The following is a 27,894-nucleotide window of genomic DNA, read 5'->3' as shown; positions in this document are numbered from 1 at the left end:
AAATAAAGTAGATAATTTTTTATGCAATGCATTATTGGGCAGTGGAGTGTGACCCCTGCAACCATGCATTTGGCTCATTGGATTTCTCACACGCAAGCAAAAAAATCTACACTTAAAGCCAGACAATAGATTTAATTAGTGGTCATATGTGCCTTGCTTGCCAAAAGATCCCTGCGTGAAAATGTAGAAAACATCCTCCTTGAGTCAAAAGTGCACAATCAATCCACGGAGCTCAAGTTGAGTTAAAAAATAACCAAACAGAAAAAAAAACAACAACAAAGAGTATTTGTGAGCACATTATGTTGGTCTCCTGGCAGCTAAGTGGCACTTTCCGCTCACATCTCCCTTTATTGTGGAAGGATTGGCACCACCAAGGCCACACAAACGGAATGTTATTGCAGTCGGCGTGAAATTGGGGGTAAAATGGGAGCTTTAAAAAATAGGTCATTTTGGTGGATGTGCTGAAAGGTTTGCGCTATATGAGGGATTTGTCTTCAGAATCTTCCAAGAGGAAGTGCAGCTTCATGCTGGCTTGTCTGATTGTGTTAAAAATGATTGACAGTTCAATTCTGTTCTAACACTTGCAGGTACATTGATATAAAGTGTCTCCAATCAAAATGAAACAGTGAACAATTGACTGATTTTATTTGAATACCAGGGCATGAAAAATGGCAACTAGTCATGGAGAGACCCTAATCTCCTTAATCATTATTGTCGAGCTGCCCTTGAACAAGGCACCGTCCCCATCCCCAGCTCAAGAGGTGCAGCACTGTTTGTGCCCCTTTCACTCTGCACTGAAAAAAGATAAACAAAACATTAGAACAGGTGAAGATGAAAACAAAAACAAGCAGACAAGACATACATGGGACACAGGAAAACTCGACAAAACTTGAAACAAACTAAATCTAATCAAAACCAAGTCAACAAAAACAAACATATCATCTGTATGATATAAAAGTATCATTAACTTTTTCAATTCAATTACTGAATGTTTAGATTTAAATGTAAATGTTTACATTTCTCAATATTCTAATTTAGTGAGATGCACCTTTACTAATATTGGACTGGTTAACCTCTGCCTGTGATTGTATGAGACTTAATGATGTTAAAACATGGTCTGTACAGTTACTACCAGTGATAATTTAGAAATTTAGACTGTAACTCATAACAATACAACTAAATTATACTGTAAATCTAAATATAATGGCTCTCAATGGGGCATTTTATTTTGCAAGTCAAGTCATCGAATGTTGACCAGTGCCATGGAACACCATTGGAGGTACAAGTGTAAATACAATACAAGCACCCCAAATGTCCAGCTGCACTATTAAAGTTATATGTACTACTAGCCGGCAATGCCCCACATTAATAAACATTTTAACATGCAAATGCTTTACTGGACTCTAAAGATTGAAATAAAAAGTAAAAGCTGCAAACTGGACAAAAAGCCAAGTGTTTCTACAGTAAAGTGAGCAGCTGTCTGCAAGGCCTGCCGGCTCTGCTGTGCTTTGGTGTAACACGTCCATGTTTTTCAGTGGGGGCTGAGTCTCCTGTCTGCTTGTTTCTGATTCTGATTGACATCCTGGATCACACTTAACACCATGAATGGGAGAGAGTAGTGCCATTAATTGAAAATTAGCCCACAATCAATGGTGCAAATTAAGTATTAATAGTAGTAAGTAAGTAAGTAGTAAGTAAAATTACTTCATTGCTGTACTGAAGAAGATTTTGCAGGTATCTGTACTTATTTTCCTCGCAATTTCTTCCTCATATGCTCTACATTTGAAAACAAATACATATCTGTATTTTCTATTTTTTACTTTGTCAAAATAGGCTTATCGCTTATTTGAACCCCTGCAGCTGACGAGACGACGTGAAAAAGATGCAAATAGAGAGAGGTGAAGTCAATCATTGATAAGGTAGAAAAAAACAGGGACAGCAGAGCCATGGAATGTTTTGTGTCTTGTGCTTTAAAACTTGTAGTATATGGAGGTGACATATCATACCTGTAAACTTAGTATGATGATGCACAAGTGGCACAGATAGACAGGGATGTCGGTTTTCAAGTATAGCGTTGCATGCCAAGCATGATCATTATTCCAGGCCGTCGCTCTCTTCACTCTGCTGCACTGCACTGAGATCATTTTCACACCTGCCTCCATTCGTCATGGCTTTTTATTTCAAGGTCCAAACCGGTTGAGTCATACTGCCCGTGCCCGCCTGGCTCATTCATTCTCTGTGAAAGGCTGCCTCGCAAAATTGTCATCCTGTTTGTTTGTGTTGTAAATCATCAGGCTTCAGTCAAATGTGCAAATGTTGTTTTTCCAGATAATGTAATTGCTGCCTGGATGAATGGTCTGGATGAATGTCTGGGCATTATGTGCAATTCATTCTGAGGTGCTTTTGTATTTTATTATGCATTTTTGCTCAATTATTTTTCGCTAGCGATGCAAAAAAACAGCATGTCTGAATGATCTTGCAGGTGTTTTTTTTTTTTTTACTTTTCAATACGCTTTTTAAACTTAATTCAGAGTATTGATTCAATTTCACCATCCTTACAATGCATTTTTTAAAGTGTAAATTCTCTGTCCTGAGGCATGGCGTCATCAGCCTCTTGTTTTTCATTCAAACAGCATGTTGCCAACGAACAGAAGTGAAAACCATACCTCTTGCCTTTGAGCTTTAGTGCATGGTGGAGGTGAATCTAGAGTAGATCAACAAAATGTATGATCTGTTGTTGTCAGGGCAAGATTACAGATGTAATTTTCGATACTACTTTGGAAGATTTTGAAGCTGTTTGTTTCCAGTAAGGTGGAGTTTTTTGCGTACAGGGTTTGCCAAAAATTCACGCTTGAGGCATCACGTGAGGCCAACAGGCTTTACCATTTTTGTAAGCATACGACTTTAGGTTGTTTAAAGGTTTCAATCAGAAGATTATGATGCTCAACAACCTGATGTCGGTACGGATAAAGCTTGATCACTCTCCCTCAGCCTTCACTAAATCAAGCTTTTGTGGATGCTGAGTTCTAGTGCAGCGTTCCAGATACAGTAGACTTTCCATGGCTTTGCACAAACGTCTGGTGCTTTTTCATTAGTGGTGGTAGTAGCAGTCCTTCCGCTGTGTGGTTTATGAAGAATAGATTCTGTTTCGAAAAACCTGCCATGGAAAGTATAAATTGTACTATATGATGGGGCAGTGCTTCTCAAACTGAAACTGAACTGCAGTCAGGGACAGAAAAAATTCTTGCCAGTTGACAGAGGTGTAGACTCGCGTCAGACTCGAGTCATGAATTTGATGACTTTAGACTCAACGACAATATGTTACAAGACTGTCTCGTGATTTCACTTTGCCTTGAACCCACTGACTTGAAAAGAGTTGCGACTTTGATGACTAAAGCACAGAAACCAACACTTTGTAGCTTTTTCTCTCTAAAGCTTATTTGTGCAACTTACTGTTTTACAACAAGAAAATATGATAGGTGACAACATAATGCTGATGGTCTTAATGATTATTTGTGAGATTGAAGTGTTCCAGGCGGCATGGTGGCCGACTGGTTAGAGTGTCAGCCTCACAGTTCTGAGGACCCGGGTTCAATCCCCGGCCCCGCCTGTGTGGAGTTTGCATGTTCTCCCCGTGCCTGCGTGGGTTTTCTCCGGGCACTCCGGTTTCCTCCCACATCCCAAAAACATGCATTAATTGAAGACTCTAAATTGCCCATAGGTGTGACTGTGCGTGCGAATGGTTGTTTGTTTGTATGTGCCCTGCGATTGGCTGGCAACCAGTTCAGGGTGTACCCCGCCTCCTGCCCGATGATAGCTGGGATAGGCTCCAGCACGCCCGCGACCCTAGTGAGGAAAAGCGACTCAGAAAATGGATGGATGGATGAAGTGTTCCACACCATATTTAACGTATAGTTAGTACTTATCTTTTAACATATACAGAAATGAAAACATTTAAAGTAACAATAAGGGCGTTAATTATTGGAAATGTTTTTTTTTTTTAATCCACATTGCACTGTGGGAATAGCACGGCTTGACGTCGCTTATGCTTGTTTTCGTTAGCATTAGCTGCTAGCTTTGTGAGTGATCACGCAAATAGTTACACGGCAGGCCGGCCGTGCGCTGTCTGGGCTTCCTGTACATTACAGTCTGGTTTAGTCAGTGTAGTGTTCTCAAGAATCACTCTTGTACCGTTATTTCTTTTTTTTATTATTCGCTTTATTTACCAATCGATCAGCAAGCAGCTAGCATCTATTTGACTTGAAACTACATTCTTGATTCGTCATGTCCTTTTCTTCTTCGCCTCTTTTTGAAGTAATATTTTTTATGTAGTGCCCGCTAGTGTTCCAACTGAGATACCGCAGTTGCATAAATCTTTACTTGTGTTCCTCTTTTTTAAAATTAATGCCTTATGTTTTGGATACTCACAAGAAATGCAAAGTTTGAAGTGAAACCTATTTATATTTGTGTTTGAAATTGCCTGACTAGAAATGTTTGTAGACAAGCAAATGCAGTTTCCTGCTATATGCACAATGTGAATTTAAGAAAAATACTGTTGATTATCTCAAAGAGGAAACCAATTGGTCGTTCATTATTAAGTGAAAGGTCTCATTTTCTCTTGTGTATTCATAATTGCTCTTTAACCAAGCAAAAATATATTTTCTCCTTATACTTGATTATTCCTATAGAATTGTCAGTAGGATACTCGATTACTAATTGCAGCACTACTGGATACAAATTCTTATTTGTGGCAGGTCTGTTTAATGTCACTTCAGAAATCCATCCATCCATCCATTTTCTGAGCCGCTTCTCCTCACTAGGGTCGCGGGCGTGCTAGAGCCTTTCCCAGCTATCATCGGGCAAGAGGTGGGGTACACCCTGAACTGGTTGCCAGCCAATCGCAGGGCACATACAAACAAACAAGCATTCGCACTCACAGTCACACCTACGGGCAATTTAGAGTCTCCAATTAAGGCATGTTTTTGGGATGTGGGAGGAAACCGGACTGCCCGGAGAAAACCCACGCAGGCACAGGGAGAACATGCAAACTCCACACAGGATTGAACCCAGGTCCTCAGAACTGTGAGGCTGACACTCTAACCAGTCAGTCACCGTGCCGCCACTTCAGAAATAAAGTGAGAAAAAGCAAGTCATAGCATAGAATTTTCATAGAATAACTGAAAACCTACTATCAATCAGTTTTGAAGGGACAATAATCCCCCCCCTTGATGATTGGCTTTCAATGTGCAAAGATTTTGATCAGCAGCCTAGTTTTCTTATAACAGTTCAATGCACTTGTTTTAAAAATGTATTTGACAAATAAATATGAATTTTAAAATATATTAAATACTGTATATACATTTAATATATAATATAGACATCTTATATATATATATATATATATATATATATATATATATGTATAGAGAGAGAGAGAGATATATACAATTATTAAAATATTTGTATTTTGTTGGTAAAAAAAAAAAGACTCAATACTCAAAGTGTAGCACTTGACTTGGGACTTGAGGGCAAACAAAGTGACTTACAAAGCAGTGACTTGGTCCCACCTCTGCCAGTTGGTAATTTCACAGCGCTACTCCAGTGTCAATTGGTGAGTCATGGGCAAGAGAATGATATAGGTACTTGATATCCGAAAAGCTGAAAAGCCTTTGCTGTCAAATGCTGTTGACCTCATGTCTATCTTAATGATACCTTAAATGAAACAGAGAAACAGAAGTGTATAGTGACTTTTGGGACACCCTGTTCTTGATTTAATACCTTCATGTGTTATAGAAGCAATTTGGTAATTGCACAAAATATTGGATTGGATATTGTTTGACCATTGATGTTCCAGTGCGTTTGTATATCATGCATAGATTCTTATAACAAATTAGGCTGCGTTCACACTACAGGGCACGATGCCCAATTCTGATGTTTTGTTCAATCCAATCTTTTTATGTAGTCGTTCACATTACAAAAACAAATGCGACTTCTACTGTGGATGAAATAAGTTTGTGACAAAACAGGACGTCACATTGTGCATCCACGCAAACACGAGGCACCGTGTTCACGGAACTAAAAATGGGCCTCATGACACATTTGTTGCAATTTCAACGATTTTGTGCAACTGGAGCCAACATTTTCTTATATTTATCAGTTCTAAAGCATTTTCTTTTCATCACTGACTGTTTTCTGCTCCGTTGTCTGCCGTTGCTGTTCTGTGGCATGTATCCACATATGAAAGTGGCCTGGGTTGGAAATAAAAAAAAATCGGAATTGTACCGTTCACATTGATGTGGAAAAAATCAGATATACTGTTTGTCACATTGGGCAAAATAATCAGAATTGACCTGCAGTGTGAACATAGCCTGAGTTTATAATGTAGTATTCATCAAGTGCAGAAAATGCAGTATATTTAATAAGCAAAAAACTGTTCTTATCAAATGATTTATCGGGTTTCTTTAGCTAAGTCACGCTGAAAACTAATTGCCATGTTTAAACAAAGAATATACAATACAATAGTAACACTTACAGTATACATGCACATGATATGGTTGCTACCCGTATCATATACTTTCTTACGACAACCACAATATATGCAGCCCTGTACAAGATATAATGTCATTATACCATCATGATGTACAGTATTGTGCAGACATTACACCCAAATGATCTTGTATAAAATGGTACCACAGACATGTAAAACCAATGCAAGATTGACATGAATTCATGGATTATTTCCTCCGAGGCTGTGTAACCACTAGCCAGTAGATGAATCAGCTGATGCAGCAAAGTGAGATTGGAAAGATCAATTCAAGCAGCTGCAGCGCCACTAAAGCAGATACACATCTTGCTCATTTCCTCTCCCATTTTATACACAGAGTAAAAGACAGCAAAGACGGCATCATTGTGTTTACTTTGCTCACACCGAACCTCAATGCCAAGAGCTGTGAGCAGAATGATGCTCCATTGCCAAACAATGATAACTACAGAATCTTTGCTACAGCTCTTGTATTGGATCTCAATAGATTGTGGAGACATGTTGCTGCAGCATTTAAGTTTTAAAGTCATTAACTCTTTTTTCCCAGCCTTGCACTGAAGCTTATTCTTTTTCCACTGTACCGCAGTTCCATCACCAGCTTTTTAAGCCTCTTATTCTGTCTGCTTCCACCACCACTCTGTTTCCTGAATCAGTGGAGCTTTGAGTTTCTTGTTGCGTCACTCCATCAAATGTGCACATGAAACAGTATGCACACAAAGCATGCATAGCTCGGAATCAGAATCATCTTTATTTGCCAAGAATGTAAAAGGAATTTGTCTCCGTAGTTGGAGCCGCTGCTCTTGTACGACAACAGACAGCCATTTGACAGAAAATACTTTTGAGGCATAAAAACATAAAAACATAGAATGGAGAGTCACTGAGCAATGAAATCTTACCGGTAATGTGGTAATGCCGATACAATATATATATATATATATATTTGACTATTGTGCAAATGATGCAGAGTCCTCTAGCAAATTAGAGCAGTTTGAAATGACTAATAGAGCAATAATCTGGTACAATGACCATTGTGCAAGTGGCACAGAGACTTCAAGAAATGTACGCAGTTTAAAGTGACTAGTAGTGTAATAATCTGGAACAGTGTCAATTGTGCAAATGGTACAGATACTTCACAAGCACATGAGAGGCTAGTATGGGTCAACAACGGATATGCAGATAGTGCAGAGTGGCGAGATTACGACAGTGAGCGCATGAATAATGAAGAATTGGTCCGACAGAGGTGCGAACAATTTCAAGACAAAATTGGCAGCATGTTACAATGCAATTGGAAGTTAACTGTTTTAAGAAATTAATGGCAAGAGGGAAGAAGCTGTAGGAATGTCTGCTACTGTAGTTATGAGGGATCCTGGTTTGTGTGTGGTATTTTTTACAGTGTATGTAGCTTCTCTTTCCATGTTTTCCTGCACACAAATACAACAGCTTTTTTAATATCTGCTAAGATTTGTGACGCAGGAGAGGACCCAACAGCAGAGATGAGCAAAACATGTAAAAGTATAAGGCTTTTATTTCTTTGAAACAGGCAAACAAAGTGGAATGACACTCAGGTAGGGGTAGCAAGGACTTCGGATGCTGAGTCTCGGCCAGACGAGGAAATCCACAGGCAGGTAGGTGGGCAGGCGAGGTAGCAGGTGTGGAGGTTCTGGGTGACAAGAAGAATGCGCATCAGGATTTTTATACTAAGTACGAACGACTTTGTTAGCTAGATGCAACTGACTCAAGACGATCTGGGGATGAGGTGGCGTTCGGCACCGGCTTAAGTACACCGTTGATGATGCAGCTGGTCCTGGCCCCAATATCTCTCCACACCTGCACATAGACAAACCTATGAAAACACACACACACACACACACTCATGCGCACACGTGCACATGAGAGCTTCACCTTTTAGCTCATCCATCCATCCATCCATTGTCAACACCGCTTATCCTGGTTAGGGTCGCAGGGCGCTGGAGCCTATCACAGCTGACTTCGGGCAAAAGGCGGACTACACCCTGAACTGGTCGCCAGTCAGTCGCAGGGCACATAGAGACACGGACAACCATTCACACTCACATTCACACCGTCACTCAGTGGGAACTGAACCCACGCTGCCCGCACCAAAGTCAGGCGAGTGCACCACTACACCATCAGTGACCCTTTGAGCTCAGCTCCTCCTTATTACAACAGACCGATACAGAGTCCGCATTACTGAAGACGCTGCACCGGCGGATGCCTGTTGATCTCCCGCTCCATTCTTCCCTCACTTGACACATGAAATACTTGAACTCCTCAACTTGGGACCGGATCTCTTCCACAACCTCGACCTGGCACTCCAATTTTTTCCGACTGAGGACAATTCCCTCAAATTTGGAGGTGCTGATCTTCATCAGTGCCACTTCACACTCGGCTGCGAACCAAGTTGAAACTTGATAAAGCCAACAGAACCACATCATCTGTAAAAAGCAGATGCAATGCTGAGGTCACCAAACCGGACCCCCTCAATGCCTCGACTGTGCCTCGAAATTCTGCCCATAAAGTTTATGAACAGAATCGGTGACAAAGGGCAGCCTTGGTGGAGTCCAACCCTCACTGGAAATGAATCCGACTACTGTCAACGTGGGAAAAACTGATTTTTCGCTCGATTATACAGGGCCCTGTCCCCGCTTTGATATGCGTCCTCCTTAGCTTGGCGAAGTTGCTTAAGTTTTGCAGTGAACCACGGCTTGTTGTTGTTGAATATGCGAAATTCCTTGTTTGGTACACACACATCTTCACAGAAACTGATATAGGATGTGACAGTGTCCCTATATTCATCCAGGCTGTCACCTGAATTGTCAAAGACACGCCAGTCTGTGCAGTCTAAAAAGCTTTGAAGTTCCATCTTTGCTTCTTTGGTCCACTTTTCACTGTTTTCACTGTAGGCTTCGCACATTTTAGTTCTTTCCTGTATGTCGGTATTAAGTGAATTAAGCAGTGATCAGACGAGCCCAGTGCTGCACGAGGTATAGCAAGGTATGCGTTATTTAACGTAGTATAGCAGTGGTCTAAAATGTTATTTTCCCTGGTAGGACAGTCGATGTGCTGCTTGTATTTAGGGAGTTTGTGGTTGAGTTTAGCTTTGTTGATGTCCCCGAGAATAATGAGGGGTGAGTCCGGGTGTTTTTTTTCAATTTTGTTTACTTGTTCGGCGAGCATTAGCAGTGTGGCGTTCGTGTTAGCTTGAGGCAGAATATAGACACCAGCGAGAATGAATGATGTGATCTCACGAGGCGAGTAGAATGGCTAACAGTTCAAAAACAGCAACTCCAAATGCGGGTTGCAGTGTGTGCTGAGCTCCGTGACGTCCGTACACCAATTTTAGTTGATATAGAAGCATATCCCGTCACCTTTTGTTTTCCCCGATGATTCCATGTGGCGGTCTGCCTGGTGAAGATGGAAGCCGGGAAGCATGACGGCGCCATCGGGTACAGCCTCACAAAGCCAAGTCTCCGTAAAGCAAATGGCGGTGGAACGTCCGAAGTCTTTACTGGTCGTTATTAGAAGATGAAGCTCGTCCATTTTGTTGGGTAGGGAACCGAGATTCGCGAGGTGGATAGACAATCTGTATCCTCTCTTGCGGAGTTTCACCTGGATGCCGGCTCGCTTCCCTCTCTGGCGTCGCCTCCGCCTCCATGCGGCAAAGACTGCGGTCGCTGCTCTGGTGAGTAACTCAGGGAAAAAACTGAGCGGATTTGCGAAAGTTGGTGAAAGAAAGTCCGGAGTAGCCTCCTTGATGGTTAGCAAGTCTCCCCTTGTGTAAGTGAGTCGTGTAATGTCTCCAAAGACGAACGAAAAACACAAAAACAATACTAGAGAGCGCGTAACCGAGGCATCCACACGAGTAGGAGCCATCTTGGCATTTTCCAGATGTCCACGCGATGTTGCAGAGGTGTGTCTGCCAGGACAGACCCACAACATCCAGAGTCCTTAGGAACTCCGGGGGGGATGCCATCCACACCCGGGGCCCTGCCACCAAGGAGCTTTTTCACCACCTTGGTGACCTCAACCCCAGAGATAGGAGAGCCCACCTCAGAGGCCCCAGACTCTGCTTCCTCATAAGAAGGCGCATCGGTGGAATTGAGGAGGTCTTCAAGCTGCATTACGTTTGGATTTTCGGTTTCCATCAGCTCCCTCCAGAGTCACACTTACCAAAAAAGCTTGAGAGGACTCCGTTTTCAGCTTGACGCCATCCTTCACTGATGGTGTCCACCAATGGATTCAGGGATTGCTGCCACGACAGACACCGACCACCTTACAGCGACAGCTCCGGTCGGCTGCCTCAACAATGGCATCACGGAACATGGCCCATTTGGAGTCAACGTCCCCCGCATCCCCTGGGATGTGAGCAACTTTGTGAACAACTGTGTGTGCAAATAGTCTAAAGGTTTAACAATGTTGCTCAACATACTGTACAATTGCAAGGAATTTAGGGATTTCATCATCTTCTGTCCATAGTATCATCAAAAGATTCAGAGAATCTGGAGAAATCTCTGCACGTATGCGGCAAGGCTAAAAACCAGCATTGAATGCCTGTGATCTTTGATCCCTCAGGCGGCATTAAATTAAAAAAACGGCAACATTATTTAAAGGATATTGCCACGTGAGCTCAGGAACACCATTGGCAGTTAACACAGTTGGTCGCTACATCTGCCAATGCAAGTTAAAACTCTACCATGCAAAGCGAAAGCCATCTATCAACAACACCCAGAAACGCCGCCGGCTTCTCTGAGCCCGAACTCATCTGAGACTGACGCAAAGTGGAAAAGTGTCCCATGATCTGACGAGTCCACATGTCAAATTCTTTCTGGAAATCATGGACCTTGTGTCTTCCGGGCCAAAGAGTAAAAGGACCATCCAGATTGCTATCAGCGCAAAGTTCAAAAGCCAGCATCTGTGACGGTATGGGTGTGTGTTAGTGCCCATGGCATGGGTAACTTTCACATCTGTAACGGCACCGTTAATGCTGAAAGGTACATACAGGTTTTGGCAGCAACATGTGCTGCCATCCAAGCAACATCTTTTTCAGAGACATCCCTGCTTATTTGAGCAAGACAATGCCAAGCCAGATTCTGCACGTGTTAAAACAGCGTGGCTTCGTAGTAAAAGAGAGTACTATACTGGCCTGCCAGCAGTCCAGATCTGTCTCCTATGGAAAATCTGTGGCGCATTATATGAAGGCAAAATACGACAACGGAGACTCTGGACTGTTGAGCAACTGAAGTTGTACATCAAGCAAGAATGCTGCAGCAGTTCTATTTCCGCTCCTAGCCGACTCGCTCATGGGAGAACTCACAGAAGGACAAATCGAAAAAAGTGTTTGTTTGAACAAATCGTTTGCGAAAGACACAACACCAGTAGCCCTGGGTCCATACTATGCACACCGATGCTTTAATGCCTTCACGTGTCATGTGATGCTGAATCACACAGAAGAAGCCAACACTTCCACACTAACTTCCATTGAAAAGACATAAACCCATCCATCCATTTTCCGTACCGCTTATCCTCACCAGGGTCGCAGGGCTGCTGGAGCCTATCCCAGCTGACTCTGGGCGAGAGGCAGGGTAGACCCTGAACTGGCCGCCAGCCAATCGCAAGGCACATATAGACAAACAACCATTCACACTCACATTCACACTTACGGACAATTTAGAGCCTTCAGTTAACCCACGATGCATGTTTTTGGGATGTGGGAGGAAACCGGAGTACCCAGAGAAAACCCACGCATGCACAGGGAGAACATGGAGGCGAGGCCAGATTTGAACCCGGGTCCTATGAGCTGTGAGGCAGATGACAGCTAAGGATAAATGAATATCAAAGAATGATGGCAGTAAGATTAGAGAAGACCAACTCAGAGACATTTTTTCATTCCCGTTTTGAGAAAGGAGAAGCAGACCAAGGGATTTTTATGTCTCGGCTGTGACACCGGAATGCATTAAATCAACATTGCTCATTTGTTTGTGGGCACACTTTTTCAAATTGGCGATTCATCAAACCAACACTGTTGTAATCAAAAACAACTCAGACAACAAGTTTGAAAGTATTGATTTGTATTTCCTGATCCTCATCAAAATGACCTTTCTTTGAATTAGAACTTGTGTTTCCTAGACAACATTCCAATGCAGTATGTTTATTATAATTGATTTGACCCTTCTTCTGTGGCTAAATAATTACAAACACCTCTCGGTTTTACACCGAGAGGTGTTTGCAACTACAACCACAATAAAAAAATTTTAAATTATTAACTCTCTCACACAGACAATCTTTTCTGTTTTAATATAATGACAGGGGTATCGAATGAAATGAAGTTGTTATAACTGAACTACATTTTTTTAAAAAATTCTATTCTAAAAAATAATTTACCCTTTTGGCACATTTATATATATTTCTTAGTATATATTATAGTAAATGTTCTTCTTTATAAGCCATTTGTAAAGGGTGCATATATATTTGTAATTGGCAATACAGTAAAATAAAATATATATATAAAAAAAGAACTTCATGAATATATTACATTTCACCTTTCAGCTTGTGTCTTGGTGTATGCGGGTGTGTGTTCTTACAGTCTGAAGGAGGAGGAGGAGGAGGCTGTTGTGTGTGTAGACTATGTCCACTTTAATTGCTTGCTGCTTGTGGTTGTTTTAAGGTCCTTCCCAGCTTTCCTCAGCACCCTGGGCTAATTATTTGTGTTGTTTTTTTCAATACTGTTTCTGTCTGTCTGGTTGTAAGAAGATAATGAGATCGGCTACCAAACAGTGACATTCAGGATTCTGAATATTCATCCTGTACCAAGTTAAATTAATCAGTTTCTCATACAGAGTTACAGAAGAAAATTGAAAAAGGATTATCACACCAAAAATGGATGTGTCTGTTTACACCACATATTCCGCTTTGGTTTTCTTTTAATTTCAGGCAATGTATAAATAGCGCAGGCATTGGATTTTTTGCTGGTTAATATAATAAAACAGTTTGCGCGAGCAGGAGGTTAAAATGTTGACCTACCTACTGTATGTCAACCACTGAATGGTTTGCAATTACACAAATGTACCTACAAACTGTTATTCGAATATACATTTGTACAATGGAAGGTAAAGATGATGATTTCTTTTCTAATTTTCTTCTTCTTTCTCTTCCTTTCTTCCAGGGGACCAATGGGTCAGATGGGTAGCCCCAAGCCTGACATGCAACAAAGAGTTCATGGGGGAGGAGGGATGGGAGGAATGGGTGGCATGGGAAGTGGGATGGGTGGAGGAATGGGAGGCGGAATGGGCAGTGGAATGGCAGGTGGAATGGGAGGCGGAATGGGAGGAGGAATGGCCACTGGAGGTGGAATAGGCTCTAGAAGCGGTGAGCCCTATCGCCTGGCCACCCATGACACTCCAACCTCCCCCCGTCACATTCAGTCAAGCCAGGGGTCCGGCACCGGCCAGGGCTCCGGCCACGGAATGAGTCACAGTCCAGCTGGTACCGGAATGGGAGCCCATGCAGGACAGAGTCCTGGCCAGCACGCCTCCCGTCGAAACCTCCAAGTTGACTTCAACAGTCCAGGTGGCTCCAGGACAGGTCGATCTCCGTCGGTGTCGCCGGACCGCGGCATGACGCCCACCTCACCCTATTCGGTGCCACAGATCGCGCCCATGCCAAAGAGCAAACTGTGTCCAGTGTGCACCACCACAGAGCTCTCCAACCCACCAGCTGTGCCCAACTACAACACCTGCACCCAGTGTAAGGCCACTGTGTGTAACCAGTGTGGATTCAATCCCAACCCACACCTCACTGAGGTAGGTCATGCTTGTTTGTGCCTTGTCTTGGTGATCGGCATGGTTCGGGGTGTGAAGTAAAAACTAAACTGTTTGTCATTTTGGGTGTTAGTAAGGCTGTAACGATACGGTATCGATACAGGATACAGTAAAACCCTGCTATATCGCGGTTCATGTTTCGCGGTACCACTATTTCGTAATTTTTCATTATTGGACAATACCTTTTTATTTTTTTAAAACCAGTTAAGGCAATTGATGGTACAGGTAGTCTGGGTAGTAGGATGCAAATACCTTATTTTTTGTAATTTATGTGTTTTTAATTTAGAAATGTTTGCCTTTTTTTTTATCCATTGCTCTTGCACGCTCTCTATTTCATTATATTATGTTTAAATATGTGTATTGTTTTTAAAAGAATTCATGTAAAAAAAAAAAATAACTTTTCAAATTGGTATTTCATATTTCTATAGGTATTTCTATATCACGCACTTTCACTTACCGTGGTTTTATGCGTTTATAAACTTTAATACAATAAATATTGAGTCATATCGAATATCACCATTAGGGTTAGAAAAAATTGTAATATCAAAATTCTGCCATATCGCCCAGCACTAGTCAGAAATTGAGATACTAATCTAATCTTAACCTTGGTGTATTGTTACAGTCCTAAAGAAACGTTTCACATACAGATGTCACCACGGTCAAAATTCTTCACACAAAACCTCAATACTGTAATGTCCAGGATATTTCAGGACAGCATTTGGCCATAACATGGAAACGATAAAGCTGTCATTTTTGTATTGTACTGCATTGCTATTGTATACATGAATGACCTAAACGATGCATTTTTTGTTTTATCCATTATGAGTTATGATTGATCAGTCCCTGCATAGGAGGAGAGGGCAACATCAAGGAATCAGAAGTATGATGACTAAACGTCCACATTTTCTTTCCTGCTTGTGTGTCTGGCGTCCTGTTTATGCAAGTGCTGACTTCCTGCGTGGCGTATTTGGACCATAATTGGCCAGAATCTCGGGCGTGGCTCGTGCAATCATCTTACATCAATCTTTATAGCAGCTCCAATGATTTGAGTGAGCCATTACTGTACTGTCATTTAACCTGATATGCAGTTCCACCAGACTATATTGTGCTGGTTTGAGTTACAGGAAATTCAAACAGAGCCTTCAGCATCTTTGGCATAGTAAAGCCCCCCGTAATCTAATAAGTGCTACTTGCATCCCTAAGCTGTCACGTCTTAGCATCAGATAGCATTTAGCATAGGACAGTGATGCCAATTAGGAGGATCAGACAGAGATTATGCTTGTTTTAATTATGTTTGTGGATTTATGCATGCATTTTATTAGTGACATGCTTGCCTGCTGTTATTCAATTTTTATGACCTGGAATTATTGTTCATCCTGCTACGGACATATGCATGTATTATACAGTACTTTGTGGAATTAATGCGGGGTTTAACAACAACAAGTTTTGTCCACCATCATTATTTTACAGGTAGGTACCTGAACCCATTTCCATCATTTTGTGCTCGTATTGTCACTTTATCACTTTTACTGAATATAATCGGGTAATGCAGCTCTTATGAATATGAATGAGGAATTTTGAAACGCCTACACGCCCTGATGCATTTGCGTTTCTCTTTTTTTGTTGTTGAAAAATGACACCTGGGAAAGATGTTAAAAATCTCATCTGTGGAAGCTGGTTGTTGAATAACTAACAACAGGAAAAGTGTGGGTGCTGAACCCTTTCACTGGGAAAACTGTCACTGTCCAATATCTATGCATTGTTTCTATTGGAAACCCCCCCTGTATATATCCATCCATCCATTTTCTGAGCCGCTTCTCCTCATTATGGTCGCGGGCGTGCTGGAGCCTATCCCAGCTATCCCATCGGGCAGTAAGATTGAACTGGTTGCCAGCCAATCGCAGGGCACATACAAACAAACAACCATTCGCACTCACAGTCACAGTCATGCCTACGGGCAATTTAGAGTCTCCAATTAATGCATGTTTTTGGGATGTGGGAGGAAACCGGAGTGCCCGGAGAAAACCCACGCAGGCACGGGGAGAACATGCAAACTCCACACAGGCGGGGCCGAGGATTGTGAGGCTGGCACTCTAACCAGTCGCCCACCGTGCCGCTCTCCTGTATACAGTATGGCAGAATCACTATATTGTGATATTATCTCTGGAAAAATATATGAATCTGTAATTCCCACCCCTATTACAGGACAGTATAAAAATAAAAATCTTTAAACGTTTGGAAATTTGACCACTGAATAAGACATGATACTTTTCAGCCAAACATTTATTGTTTTAAATTAAATGTGAAAAGTAACCAAAAACAAAATATGAAACTGTTATATAAAAAGAAGACTTCTTTTATGTAGAGTTTTTTTTGGCATATTTTGGCTATTTAGATCTCCTTAGAGTGACTCTCTACCATGGACTTAGTATAAAAGTGTCAATTTCATTTAAAAAAACACCTTAGCTTTGTCGTACGAGTGTCCAGAAAAGGCCCATTTGACAGCTACAGTTTTGTATCCACTTTGTCTATATTTCCATATTTATCTAAAACCGCCCCCTTTCCTCTGATCGGTTGCCTCTGTGTAGAAGATCCACTTGTGAGAGCACTTAGCTCCTCTCCAACACTTATTTCTCAGTCAAGGTGTATCACTGTTACATACTTCCTTGGACCAATTACTGTACTACTTCCCTACTTAGACAGGGTTTTGGCGCCATCTTGTGGCATTTTATGGCATTTCAAAAATTTTGGGGGGTGAATAACGGAGCAAAGTTGTAAAAAAAATGGCAAAAGATGAATTCTTAAATAGTGAAACATGTGGGCGATTGCTGGAATCTTTGTATTCCAGTTCTTCCATATAAATTTGTTAAAAAATAAAACTAAAATTACTTTTTTGTGCAGTGTACGTGTGTGTGTGTGTGTATATCTGTGTGTGAGAGCCAGAGAGGCACTGAAGTCCATCCATCCATTTTCTGAGCCGCTTCTCCTCACTAGGGTCGCGGGCGTGCTGGAGCCTATCCCAGCTGTCATCGGGCAGGAGGCGGGGTACACCCTGAACTGGTTGCCTGCCAATCGCAGGGCACATACAAACAAACAATCATGCGCACTCACATTCACACCTACGGGCAATTTAGAGTCTCCAATTAATGCATGTTTTGGGATGTGGGAGGAAACCGGAGTGCCCGGAGAAAACCCACGCAGGCACGGGGAGAACATGCAAACTCCACACAGGCGGGGCCGGCGATTGAACCCGGGTCCTCAGAACTGTGAGGCTGACGCTCTAACCAGTCGGCCACCGTGCCGCGCACTGAAGTCCAACGGAGCAAATTAATTTTAAACATAAATGTTTTCAAACAAGAAAAAAGCAAAGGAAAATGGAATTAAATAAGATTGCTAATGTGATAATGCAATTGGCTGGCAACCCCTCCAGGGTGTACCCCGCCTCTCGCACGAAGTCAGCTGGGATAGGCCAAGCACACGTGCAACCCTAGTGATGATAAGCAGTATAGATGATGGATGGATGAATGGATGGATGGAATTTTTAAAGAAAAACAGCAAAGTATTCTTGAATTAAATTTGATGATGCTCTAAAATGAAGATAAAATGGTGCAAAATACACAAACTACATTTGGCCTTTGTATGTATGATTATGCTGTTGTATCATTTGTTGCTATTTCCAACCTAACTGCAGTCACTCAACTCTCTCTCTCTATCTCTATCTCTCTCGCTGCCGTTTGTCATCAGACTCTTTTGCCAGCACGTCTTCCTCCAGCCTGTTTGTTGTTCAACACACTGCATGCTAATTTTAGGCTCAGTGTACACACATGGGTGCTGACAGAAATGTGTGGCTGCGTGTGTGCTATGCGAGAAAGAGGGAAGAGAAAAGAAGGGATTCTCTGCGTGTCAAACACATTTTATTTTCAAATTTCTGAGTTCATTTTAACATTTTTTTTGTCAACAGGAGCTATCATTCTAGTTCTAGTGTATCTCAACTTCCCAGTGGTTTGAAGGGGTTGAGATAATTAAATGTAAGTTATTTCACACAAAACATCCAAGCATGTCTTTGTGGACCTTGCTTTGTGCACTGGAACATAATCAGAATCAGAATCATCTTTATTTGCCAAGTATGTCCAAAAAACACACAAGGAATTTGTCTTCGGTAGTTGGAACCGCTCTAGTACGACAACAGACAGTCAATTGACAGAGAACACTTTTGAGACATAAAGACATTGACAAAAAATGGCCTTCCCTAAAGTGTTCCCATTAAGTTGCATACAATTATCCAAAATGTCTTGCTAAAAAATGAACAGTTAAGATTGGGGATGAATAAATCAACTTTTTATTGATTTATTAATTGAATTGACCATAGCTATCTATCCAGCCATTTGTCATCCCTGCAAACTATAAGAAAAAGTAAAGTGGAGAGAAAAATATTATATATATATATATATATATATATACACACACTATATTGCCAAAAATATTCACTCACCTGCTGATCTGAAGTGACAATTCTTCCAGAAGCACATTTGTGAGGTCACAGTGATGTTGGATGTGAAGGCCTTGCTCTCAGTCTGCACTCTAATTCATCCCAAAGGTGTTCTATCAAGTTCATCCACTCCAACCTCTCTCATCCATGTCTTTATGGACCTTGCTTTGTGCACTTGTGCACAGACATGTTGGAAGAGGAAGAGGCCATCCCCATACTGTTCCCACAAAGTTGGGATCAATGAATTGTCCAAAAGCTTAAACGCCGGACCAAAAATGTTTCCTTGTTTTCAGAGTTCTTTTCATTGGAACTAAGGAGCCAATATTTTGGACAATTCCATGCTCCAAACTGTAGAAACACTTCTTCCATTTTCTAACATGATCATAACTCATAATGGATTTCTAAAGGTGCACACCTTTGCACAAAGGTCCATAAAGACATGGATGAGAGAGTTTGGTGTGGATGAATTTGACTGGCCTGCACAGAGTCCTGACCTCAACCTGACAGAACACCTTAGGAATGAATTAGACCGGAGACTGAGAGCCAGGCCTTCTCCTCCAACATCAGTGTGTGACCTCACAAATGCACTTCTGGACGAATGGTCATAAATTCCCATAAACATACTCTTAAACCTTGTAGACAGCATTCCCAGAAGAGTTGAAAATGTTGTTGCTGCAAAGGATGGACCAATGTCATATTGACCTATTGACATATTGCTACTAGGTCTTTCAGCATGACAATGATCCCCAACACACCGCCCGGGCACCAGAGAAGTGGCTTAGTAAGGACCATTTCAAGGTCCTGGAGTGGCCTAGCCAGTCTCCAGATCTCAACCCCATAGAAAATCCTTGAAAGTCTGTGTTGCCCAGCGACAGCCTCAAAACATCACTGCTCTGGAGGAGAACTGTATGGAGGAATGGGCCAAAATACCAGCAACAGTGTGGGAAAACCTGAAGACTTACAGAAAACGTTTGACCTCTGTCATTGCCAACAAAGGGTATATAACTAAGTATTGAGATGAGCGTTTGTTCTTGACCAAATACTTATTTTCCACCATAATTTGCAAATAAATTCTTTAAAAATCAGACACCAAAGCCTGGGCCCGCATCTCATCATTGGAAATGCTGAATAGTTTTTAAAAAGAGATTAGGCACTGTAGAGCGTGGAAAAACTAAACATTATGCGCTGAATTTGTCATGAAGTGATGCAGCCACCTCTGTGTCATACCTACCTCTTATGTGCTAAGTTAGATGCTATATTCTGAATGTTATAAGCTAAGTTTGGTGCTATGTTAGCTTAGAGAGTGCTACTATGTATGTTCGCAAGTAGGGCTCATATTGTTTGTTATTGTGCCCACCTTTAAATTCTGTCTCATAATATGCTTGTACCCTGGTTCATGTGCTTGTAACTTGTAATAGTAGTTTAGACATTAGTTTCTAAAGCAGTAATCAGTAATCAGATGACGTTTTCAAGGTAACTGTGGCAACACTGTTGATCATTTGTCAAAATGTCAAAACCTGGTTTTTATCTTCAGTCTGTGATTCGGGATAAATTTAGTGAAACCTACAGGGGGCACTAGGTTAACGCTTATTGGCCCCTCTGCTCCTCTTCCCTCAAGTATTAGGGTGGCCTCATGACTCTTTATCATGATCTTCCCACTCCTTTTTCTTGCACTTATCTTCACGCCCTTCCTCACACCCTCGCTGCTTTTTTCAAACTATCCTCTGAGCTGTATGCCAGAGATGGGGGAGAAGGATTTATCTTTCCTCCTGCATGGAGAGGATCAGGTCTATTCTGGGAAAGTAGGATGAAAAGGAAGGTAAGGGGGAGAAGAGGGAGGGGCGTCGTGAGGCCGGGGAGAAGGTGAGATAGATGAGGGTTCGCTCTTCACATGCATTAACTATGGGAGGTTCCTACGGTCAAGCAGGACAAACCTGAATGTACACACACAAACCCACGCTCATACACACAAACAATAAGATTAGAAAAAACACATGCCAAGAACACATGTACTTCGACGAACACACAAATATGCGTTGACTTCAACACATCCACACGGAGTGGATACAGCTGCAAGCCCAGCAGTTCAAGCGCGGGAATTTCCTAATGAGGCATTTTAAATGGCGAATGCATCTGCTGGCACTCACATGGCTGCAGATGGAAGGATGGGGGTTGGGGGTTTGAGGCAGGCTGCAGCTACACCATGACAAAACTAAAATGCAGATGTTACTTCGCTAATAAACTGGAAGATTTTGATTATGCTCCATTTACAGTACAGTGAAACACAAATTTATCATGGAGGACAGTTCCAGACTCACCCGCGATATGTGAAAATCTGTGACATAGATATACCATATACAAAACATTAAAAAATAGTAATTTTGCCACCCACATACGGTTTAACATACAGTATTTAAACTTAAAATGCTTTAAAGTACATTTTTCCTTTCTACCTGTTATGCCTTCTGCTTTCAAGAAGGAAACTGTTATCAAACAAACTTAGATTTATTTTTTTCCGAGCATGAACTTGCATCAACTTCCACAAAAATAATAGAGATACATGTTTTTTTCTTTCCAGATAATGTAAAAATAAGTACTTCCCAAGGATCTCATTTGATGTGGGTCCTGCGTCCGAGATGCACAAAAATGATCAGGGATGCTAAAAGCATGGAGAATCTGCGTCCACGCAATCTTGCTTACCCACATATGTGTGCAAGGCTCAAATTAAGTGGTCTCGCGTCGCAGTTAGCGGGTCAAAATTCACATTTTGCGCATCTAAAAACACATTGAAAAGCAAAACTAAATCAGGTTTACCGTGGAGACAGTCGCGAAGCCAGAAGCAGTGGGCGTGTATGTCACAACGTGCTTACGTCACCGATGAGTGGACGCGGGAGTGAAGCGTTTGATTGATGAGCGGGAAGACAGCGATTGTAAAATGTGACGCCGAATTGAGAAGAGTGAGAGAAAAAAGACAAATGGCGAAAGTGTGGTAGCATTTCATAGTGAATCAGAATCAGAATCTGAATCATCTTTATTTGCCAATTATGTCAAAAACACACAAGGAATTTGTCTCCTTTGACAAAAATCCTTTTGAGGCATAAAAACATAAAAACACACTACAGAGAGCCACTGCGCAACCAAATGTTACTGGTAATGTGCAAACGATGGAGAGTCCTCTAGCAATTTAATGGCAAGAAGGAAGAAGCTGTTGGAATGTCTGCTTGTTTTAGTTTGCATTGTTCGGTAGCGCCTACCTGAGGGAAGGAGCTGGAAGAGATGGTGACCAGGATGTGGAGGGTCCAGGAGGATTTTGCATGCTCTTGTCTTACTTCTGGCAGCATGTAAGTCCTCAAGGGTGGGTAGGGGTGTACCGAGGATTTTTTCGGCAGTCCTGATTTTCCGTTGCAGTGTAGACTGTGATGGATGAACACAGGACTGATTCGATGACTGCTGTGTAGAATTGCCTTTGGTAGGTCGTTCTTCCTCAGAAGCCGCAGGAAGTATATCCTCTGCTGGGCCTTTTTGAGGATGGAGTTGATGTTGATCTCCCACTTCAGGTTCTGAGAGACTGTAATTGCCAGGAACTTGAAGGTCTCGACGGTTGACAGAGGGCAGTTGGACAGTGTGAGGGGCAGCTGTGGCGAAGGATGCCTCCTGAAGTCCACGATCATCTCTACAGTCTTGAGCGTGTTCAGCTCCAGGTTGTGTCGTCCGCAACCAAGCTCCAACCATTCCACATCCTGTCGATACGCAGACTCGTCACCGTCTTTGATGAGGCCGATGACTGTGGTGTCGTCTGCAAACTTCAGGAGTTTGACAGCCGGGTGTGTTGAGGTGCAGCCGTTCGTGTAGAGAGAGAAGAGCAGCAGAGAAAGGACACCTCCTTGGGGCACCCCAGTGCTGGTGGTGCATGTGGATGAGGTGGTGTCCCCAAGCTTTACCTGCTGTGTCCTGCCTGTCAGGAAGCTATAAATCCACTGCCGGGTGGCAGGCGAGACGCTGAGCTGGAGAAACTTGGAGGAGAGGAGTTCGGGGTTGATGCTGTTGAACGGAGAGCTGAAGTCCATGAACAGGATCCTCGCATAGGTCCCCATGCCGTCGAGGTGTTCTAGGATGAAGTGCAGTCCCATCTTGACTGCATCATCCACAGACCTGTTTGCTCGGTAGGCAAACTGCAGGGCGTGCACCCGGTCATTGTAACACGGACCTTTCTCTCCACCGGGTATGACGCTGCGTCGTAGTACCCGAGAAACAGAGGTGAAGTTAACATCAGTGAGCTTAATGTCAATCTACTTTGCTAACATAACGTTAGCGCTGCGGACTGCGGAGTGTCTCATTTAATTATGAGGAACGTCTAATGTGTGGCTGTTTTTTTTTTTTTTTTTACCATGACAAGGACAGCATAACCCAACCATAACGGTATATACAGTATGCTTTTTGCTCAGTATAGTTACTGTGTGACATATGGCCAATCTGATGATCTGTAAGTGGAAAAACTTTGACTCAAGTAGGTGAAAAATGTGGCAAATATGGCCAGAGAGGAATAAGAGTAAAATGGATCATCATTATGCACCCTAACAGAGGAGGGTTTTGGTGAAGAGAGATGAAGGAAATATTTTTCTCTTGATTTTAGTTTGAACAAATTGAACACTTCCAAAACTTGTAGTAGTACAAAGAATATTTGTCTGATTGCTCGTCAGCACAGCCATGAACCTAATTTATTAATATGTCACAAAATGCTAAAATTCTAGCTGTTTAAGTGAAGATGCACAAAGGCTGTTAATGCTTAATAAAAGCCTTATCTTTTATGCACAATGTGAATTCAAGAAATAAAAAACTGTTGGTTATATAAATAAGGAAACCAATTAGTAAAAAGTTATTAAGTGAAAGGTCTTATTTTTCTTGTATTCAAAAATAGCTTTTTAACCAAGCAAAAGTATAGTTTATATAAATTTTCAGTAGGGTAGTCGAATCCTAAAATATTTGTTAGCTGCAGTCCTACATTAAACTCCCCCATTATATTGTCATATTTTGTTGTTTCATAAAATCGTTGCTTCGGGTCCCCGTGTGAATAAGCTGCAAAACATTGCTCCTCAAATGTAGAAATGATTAGCAAAACTGCTCCTCAAAGAAAAAAAAGATTTTGAGCCTTGTGTGTGTGTGTGTGCGTGTTGCTGAAGTGCTTCAGCGAATCATTATCCACTAAAAGTACGAGTCCTGTCTTGTTGCTAGCCAATCACAAGAACAGTAGAGTGGGTTATTGTTTCATAAATACAATGGACACAAGACTTTTTTTCCGGACCTGATATATTTTTATTGTTGTGGTAACACCCAGCGGCGGAATGGCTTTGGCTCCGTAAATGCAAACAACTTGGGCATTTTAGGGACTTAAACTATTAGGGAATTGACTATTTATTACGTTCGCTAACCCGTGCGCTAACTAGCTAGTGTGCTACGGAGCTAAATCGCTCACTCTGTCTCGCTCGATTGTTTTGACATCGTTTATAACAGAGGACACTAACTCACAGTCTGCGTCCCAAACAGACCCACACCATAGCAAAAAAAAGACATACGGGGTGCTTCTATTTTAAGCGGCGCAACATATTACAGGCTCTACGATAGTGATGAATTGTACCAACCAATCACATGCAAGTTCTGCCACTCTTTCAGCCATTCAAATCTGCATCCATCCATCTATCCATCAATTTTCTGAGCCGTTTATCCACACAAGGGTCGCGGGAGTGCTGGAGCCTATCCCAGCTATCATCGGGCAGGTGGCGGGGTACACCCTGAACTGGTTGCCAGCCAATCGCAGGGCACATACAAACAACCAACCATTCATACTCACATTCACACTTACGGGCAATTTAGAGTCCTCAATTAACCTACCATGCATGTTTTGGGGATGTTATTATGACTATTATTATTATGACTTCACTGTGTTGTCAAGGGTGGCATGGTGGGTGACTGGTTAGCACATCTGCCTCACAGTTCTGAGGTCCCAGGTTCAAATCCGGCCTCTCTTATGTGGAGTTTGCATGTTCTCCACGTACCTGCGTGGGTTCTCTCCGGGTACTCCGGTTTCCTCCCACATCCCAAAAACATGCATGGTAGGTTAATTGAAGACTCTAAATTGCCCGTAGGTGTGAATGTGAGTCCAAATGGTTGTTTATATGTGCCCTACAATTGGCTGGTGACCACTTCGGGGTGTACCCTGCCTCTCGCCCAGAGTTAGCTGGGTTAGGCTCCAGCACGCCCGCGACCCTAGTATGGATAAGTGGTACGGAAAATGAATGAATGAACGTTGTGTCATTTATTTAGTAAATGAGAGGACAGTTATGCTCATATGTTTGATTAACAGGGCAGAATTTGTAAGATATGTAGAAGAATCACCTTTATTGTCATGAACATGCATGCATGCATGCACACGAAATCTGTTCTCTGCATTTTACCCATCACAGTGAACACATACACTTGTTAGTGGAACACACTGGAGCAGCGGGCAACTTAATCACCCGAGGAGCTTATTCGACCGGGGAGTAGTTTGGGGTATCGGTGTCTAGCTCAAGGACTCCGCAGCCGTGAGTACAGTAGATGTTGTTAGATGGTCCGCTCGGGGTCCTGAACCTAGGTCCCCACGGTGCCAAGCGATGATCTTAACCATTGGGCCACAACTGATGGTGTACGATGCTATATTATGCTCTAAAATCATTATATCAGTGGCATTAAAACAAAAAAACCCATCGTTTATCTTGAAAGTTTTTGGGAAAATATATTCAAAAGAAATTGCTATTGTTGTAGACCTAAACATTTAATATATTGAGAGAGAGTTAGAGCACTAGATAACACAAAAATAGTGTACAAACAGTATAAAAGATTAATGATTAAAGAGTAACAACTGTAATAAAAATCTGCAATATAGCGGAACCGTGAAGCAAGAACCGCGATGTAGTGGAGGATTACTGTATCTGTATTCCGTGATGATAAGTTGCAAGGACTCATTGTTCCAGGGCTAGTACTCATTGTTTCCATGCCATGTGCATCTCGGGACTTACATAGTCTCAAATGGAAAATGAGCTATGACTTCCTCGAAGGAAAAATGTCCTTTTTGTCAATGCATGTATCTAAACAATAATGTTACACTGCATCGAGCCGTCTCACGGTCTTTTCTTATGTGGAGTTGTACAGGTGATGGAAGGCGAAGTCTCCAAAATATTTGTGGCTTGGAAGCATCAATTAGCATCAATTAGTCACTAGTCAATTTTTAGAAAAATAGTTATTAGTGGGAGCCGCAAAGTTGCAAAATTTCGTTTGCAACTTTTCTCATGAGGAGTCACCACAATAAGCCACTCATATGATTAGTTTGGCACAGTTTTTACGCCGGATGCCCTTCCTGACACAACCCCTCCATTTTTTGATATGGTTTTGGGACCGGAAGTGGCTGCGATAGGGCACTGGTTGGAATCTGCGTCGACTGCATGAAAGGCAGCAACATGTACACTACCAGCTGTCCCTATATATAGCAACAAAATCGCTAAGGTTGGCAACTGACTGCTTTTGTAATTTAGCTCCTCTGTGTTTGTAGCCTTGTCAGCGGGTCTGCAAAAATAAAAAATAAAAACATGCTGACAAATAAACTCAGATGAATCGATAGAAATTAATGAATCGCCTAGCCCTGACTCAACCTATTCCCAACATCAGAGTTCAATGCAATAATGTGGGTTTGATCACACAACACAGAGACATGAAGGTGGGAGAAAGCACCGTAACAGAAGCTGCGGGAGGATTTCCAAAGGATGGCTGGCTGCTGCCCCAGTGCGATAACATACTGTTTTGCCTGAGCTTTGCAAACAGGTCTGTACTGGATGGGAGAGGTCTTATCGCGTATTTTCCTTCTTCAAAACTGTAGACACCCTTTGGTGGAGGCAGGAAAACAACAGTGGCAAGCTAAGAACTTAAAAACAAACAAACAAAAATGTCGGCATTTGAATAATAATTTAAAAATAAAAAATAAAACCGAAAAAGCAATAACTACATGGGGGGTAAGCACATACAAAACATTCTGATAGTCGCACTTAGCTACACTGAGCACAAGCACACTGCACGCAATCACAGGAACTAAGTAGAGCTTGGACTAATTACACAAATGAGACAGCTAGGTAGCAATAAAGGGAGGTTTAGGAGCTAATTGGCTAACACAAGAAGACCCGGCTGATGAGCAACAACTGGATCGTGAAGACAGAGCCATTATCAAAATATTAAGCATCTACTTCACCAGGAAGTCACTATGATAAAATAAATGCAAAAAGTAATTCAAGCAAATGGCTGCATCACAAATCCACATAGTGAAGCACTCCAGAAAATGCCTTCCGCAACATAACACAAATATGATGGATGTTCTATGCTTAATTTCATAATGTATACTCACTTTAAAAAAAAAAAAAAAAAAAAAAAAAATATATATATATATATATATATATATATATATGAATAAAATGTAAATAAAGATGTGTAACTAATCTCATCCCTGATTCCATACCATATGATGTAGATACTATTTCCAATATAGCCTATATCAGAGTTTCCCGTCTTTTGTGCAGACTGCACAAATTCTACATTCGAGCAAAAATGTCACAAATAACTGGATACACAGTTGACTGTACCTTCTGCCATCTCGTGGAAAAGCATTTAATAGTTCACTATACATCAGTGGCATAGACAGATACATTATTTCTGGTAAATAAATAATAATTTTCAGATCAGTAAAGTGAAATTGTATTAATTTCCTTCAGATCTCCAGATGAACTCTCATGGCACACTAGTGTGACGGTGTGGTTAGAAATAGAAATAGCCTCCATCCATCCATTTAATGTACCGCTTATCCTCACAAGGGTCGCTGGCGTGCTGGTATCCTATCCCAGCTATCTTCGGGCGAGAGGTGGGGTACACCCTGAACTGGTCGCCAGCCAATAGCAGGGCACATATAAACAAACAACCATTCGCACTCACATTCACACCTACGGGCAATT

The 27,894-nt window shown here is 41.9% G+C and overlaps 1 protein-coding gene across 5 annotated transcripts in view; it reads left to right on the top strand.

Moving 5' to 3' along the window:
- The window catches only part of bsna (bassoon presynaptic cytomatrix protein a), a 134,486-nt gene that overhangs the window by 8,124 nt on the left and 98,468 nt on the right, over positions 1–27,894 (top strand). For all 5 annotated transcript variants that reach the window (XR_009789462.1, XR_009789461.1, XR_009789459.1 and 2 more), the window contains exon 2: positions 13,722–14,358. Coding sequence is in view for 2 of the 5 variants with exons in the window: in XM_061780078.1 (XP_061636062.1) it covers positions 13,722–14,358 (637 nt within the window). In the remaining 3 variants the exon portion in view is untranslated. The remainder of the gene's footprint in view (positions 1–13,721; positions 14,359–27,894) is intronic.

Source organism: Phyllopteryx taeniolatus, chromosome 1 (assembly GCF_024500385.1).
Source record: "Phyllopteryx taeniolatus isolate TA_2022b chromosome 1, UOR_Ptae_1.2, whole genome shotgun sequence".
In the NCBI taxonomy this organism is placed as follows: domain Eukaryota; kingdom Metazoa; phylum Chordata; class Actinopteri; order Syngnathiformes; family Syngnathidae; genus Phyllopteryx; species Phyllopteryx taeniolatus.
This window is presented reverse-complemented; position numbering and strand designations above follow the sequence as displayed.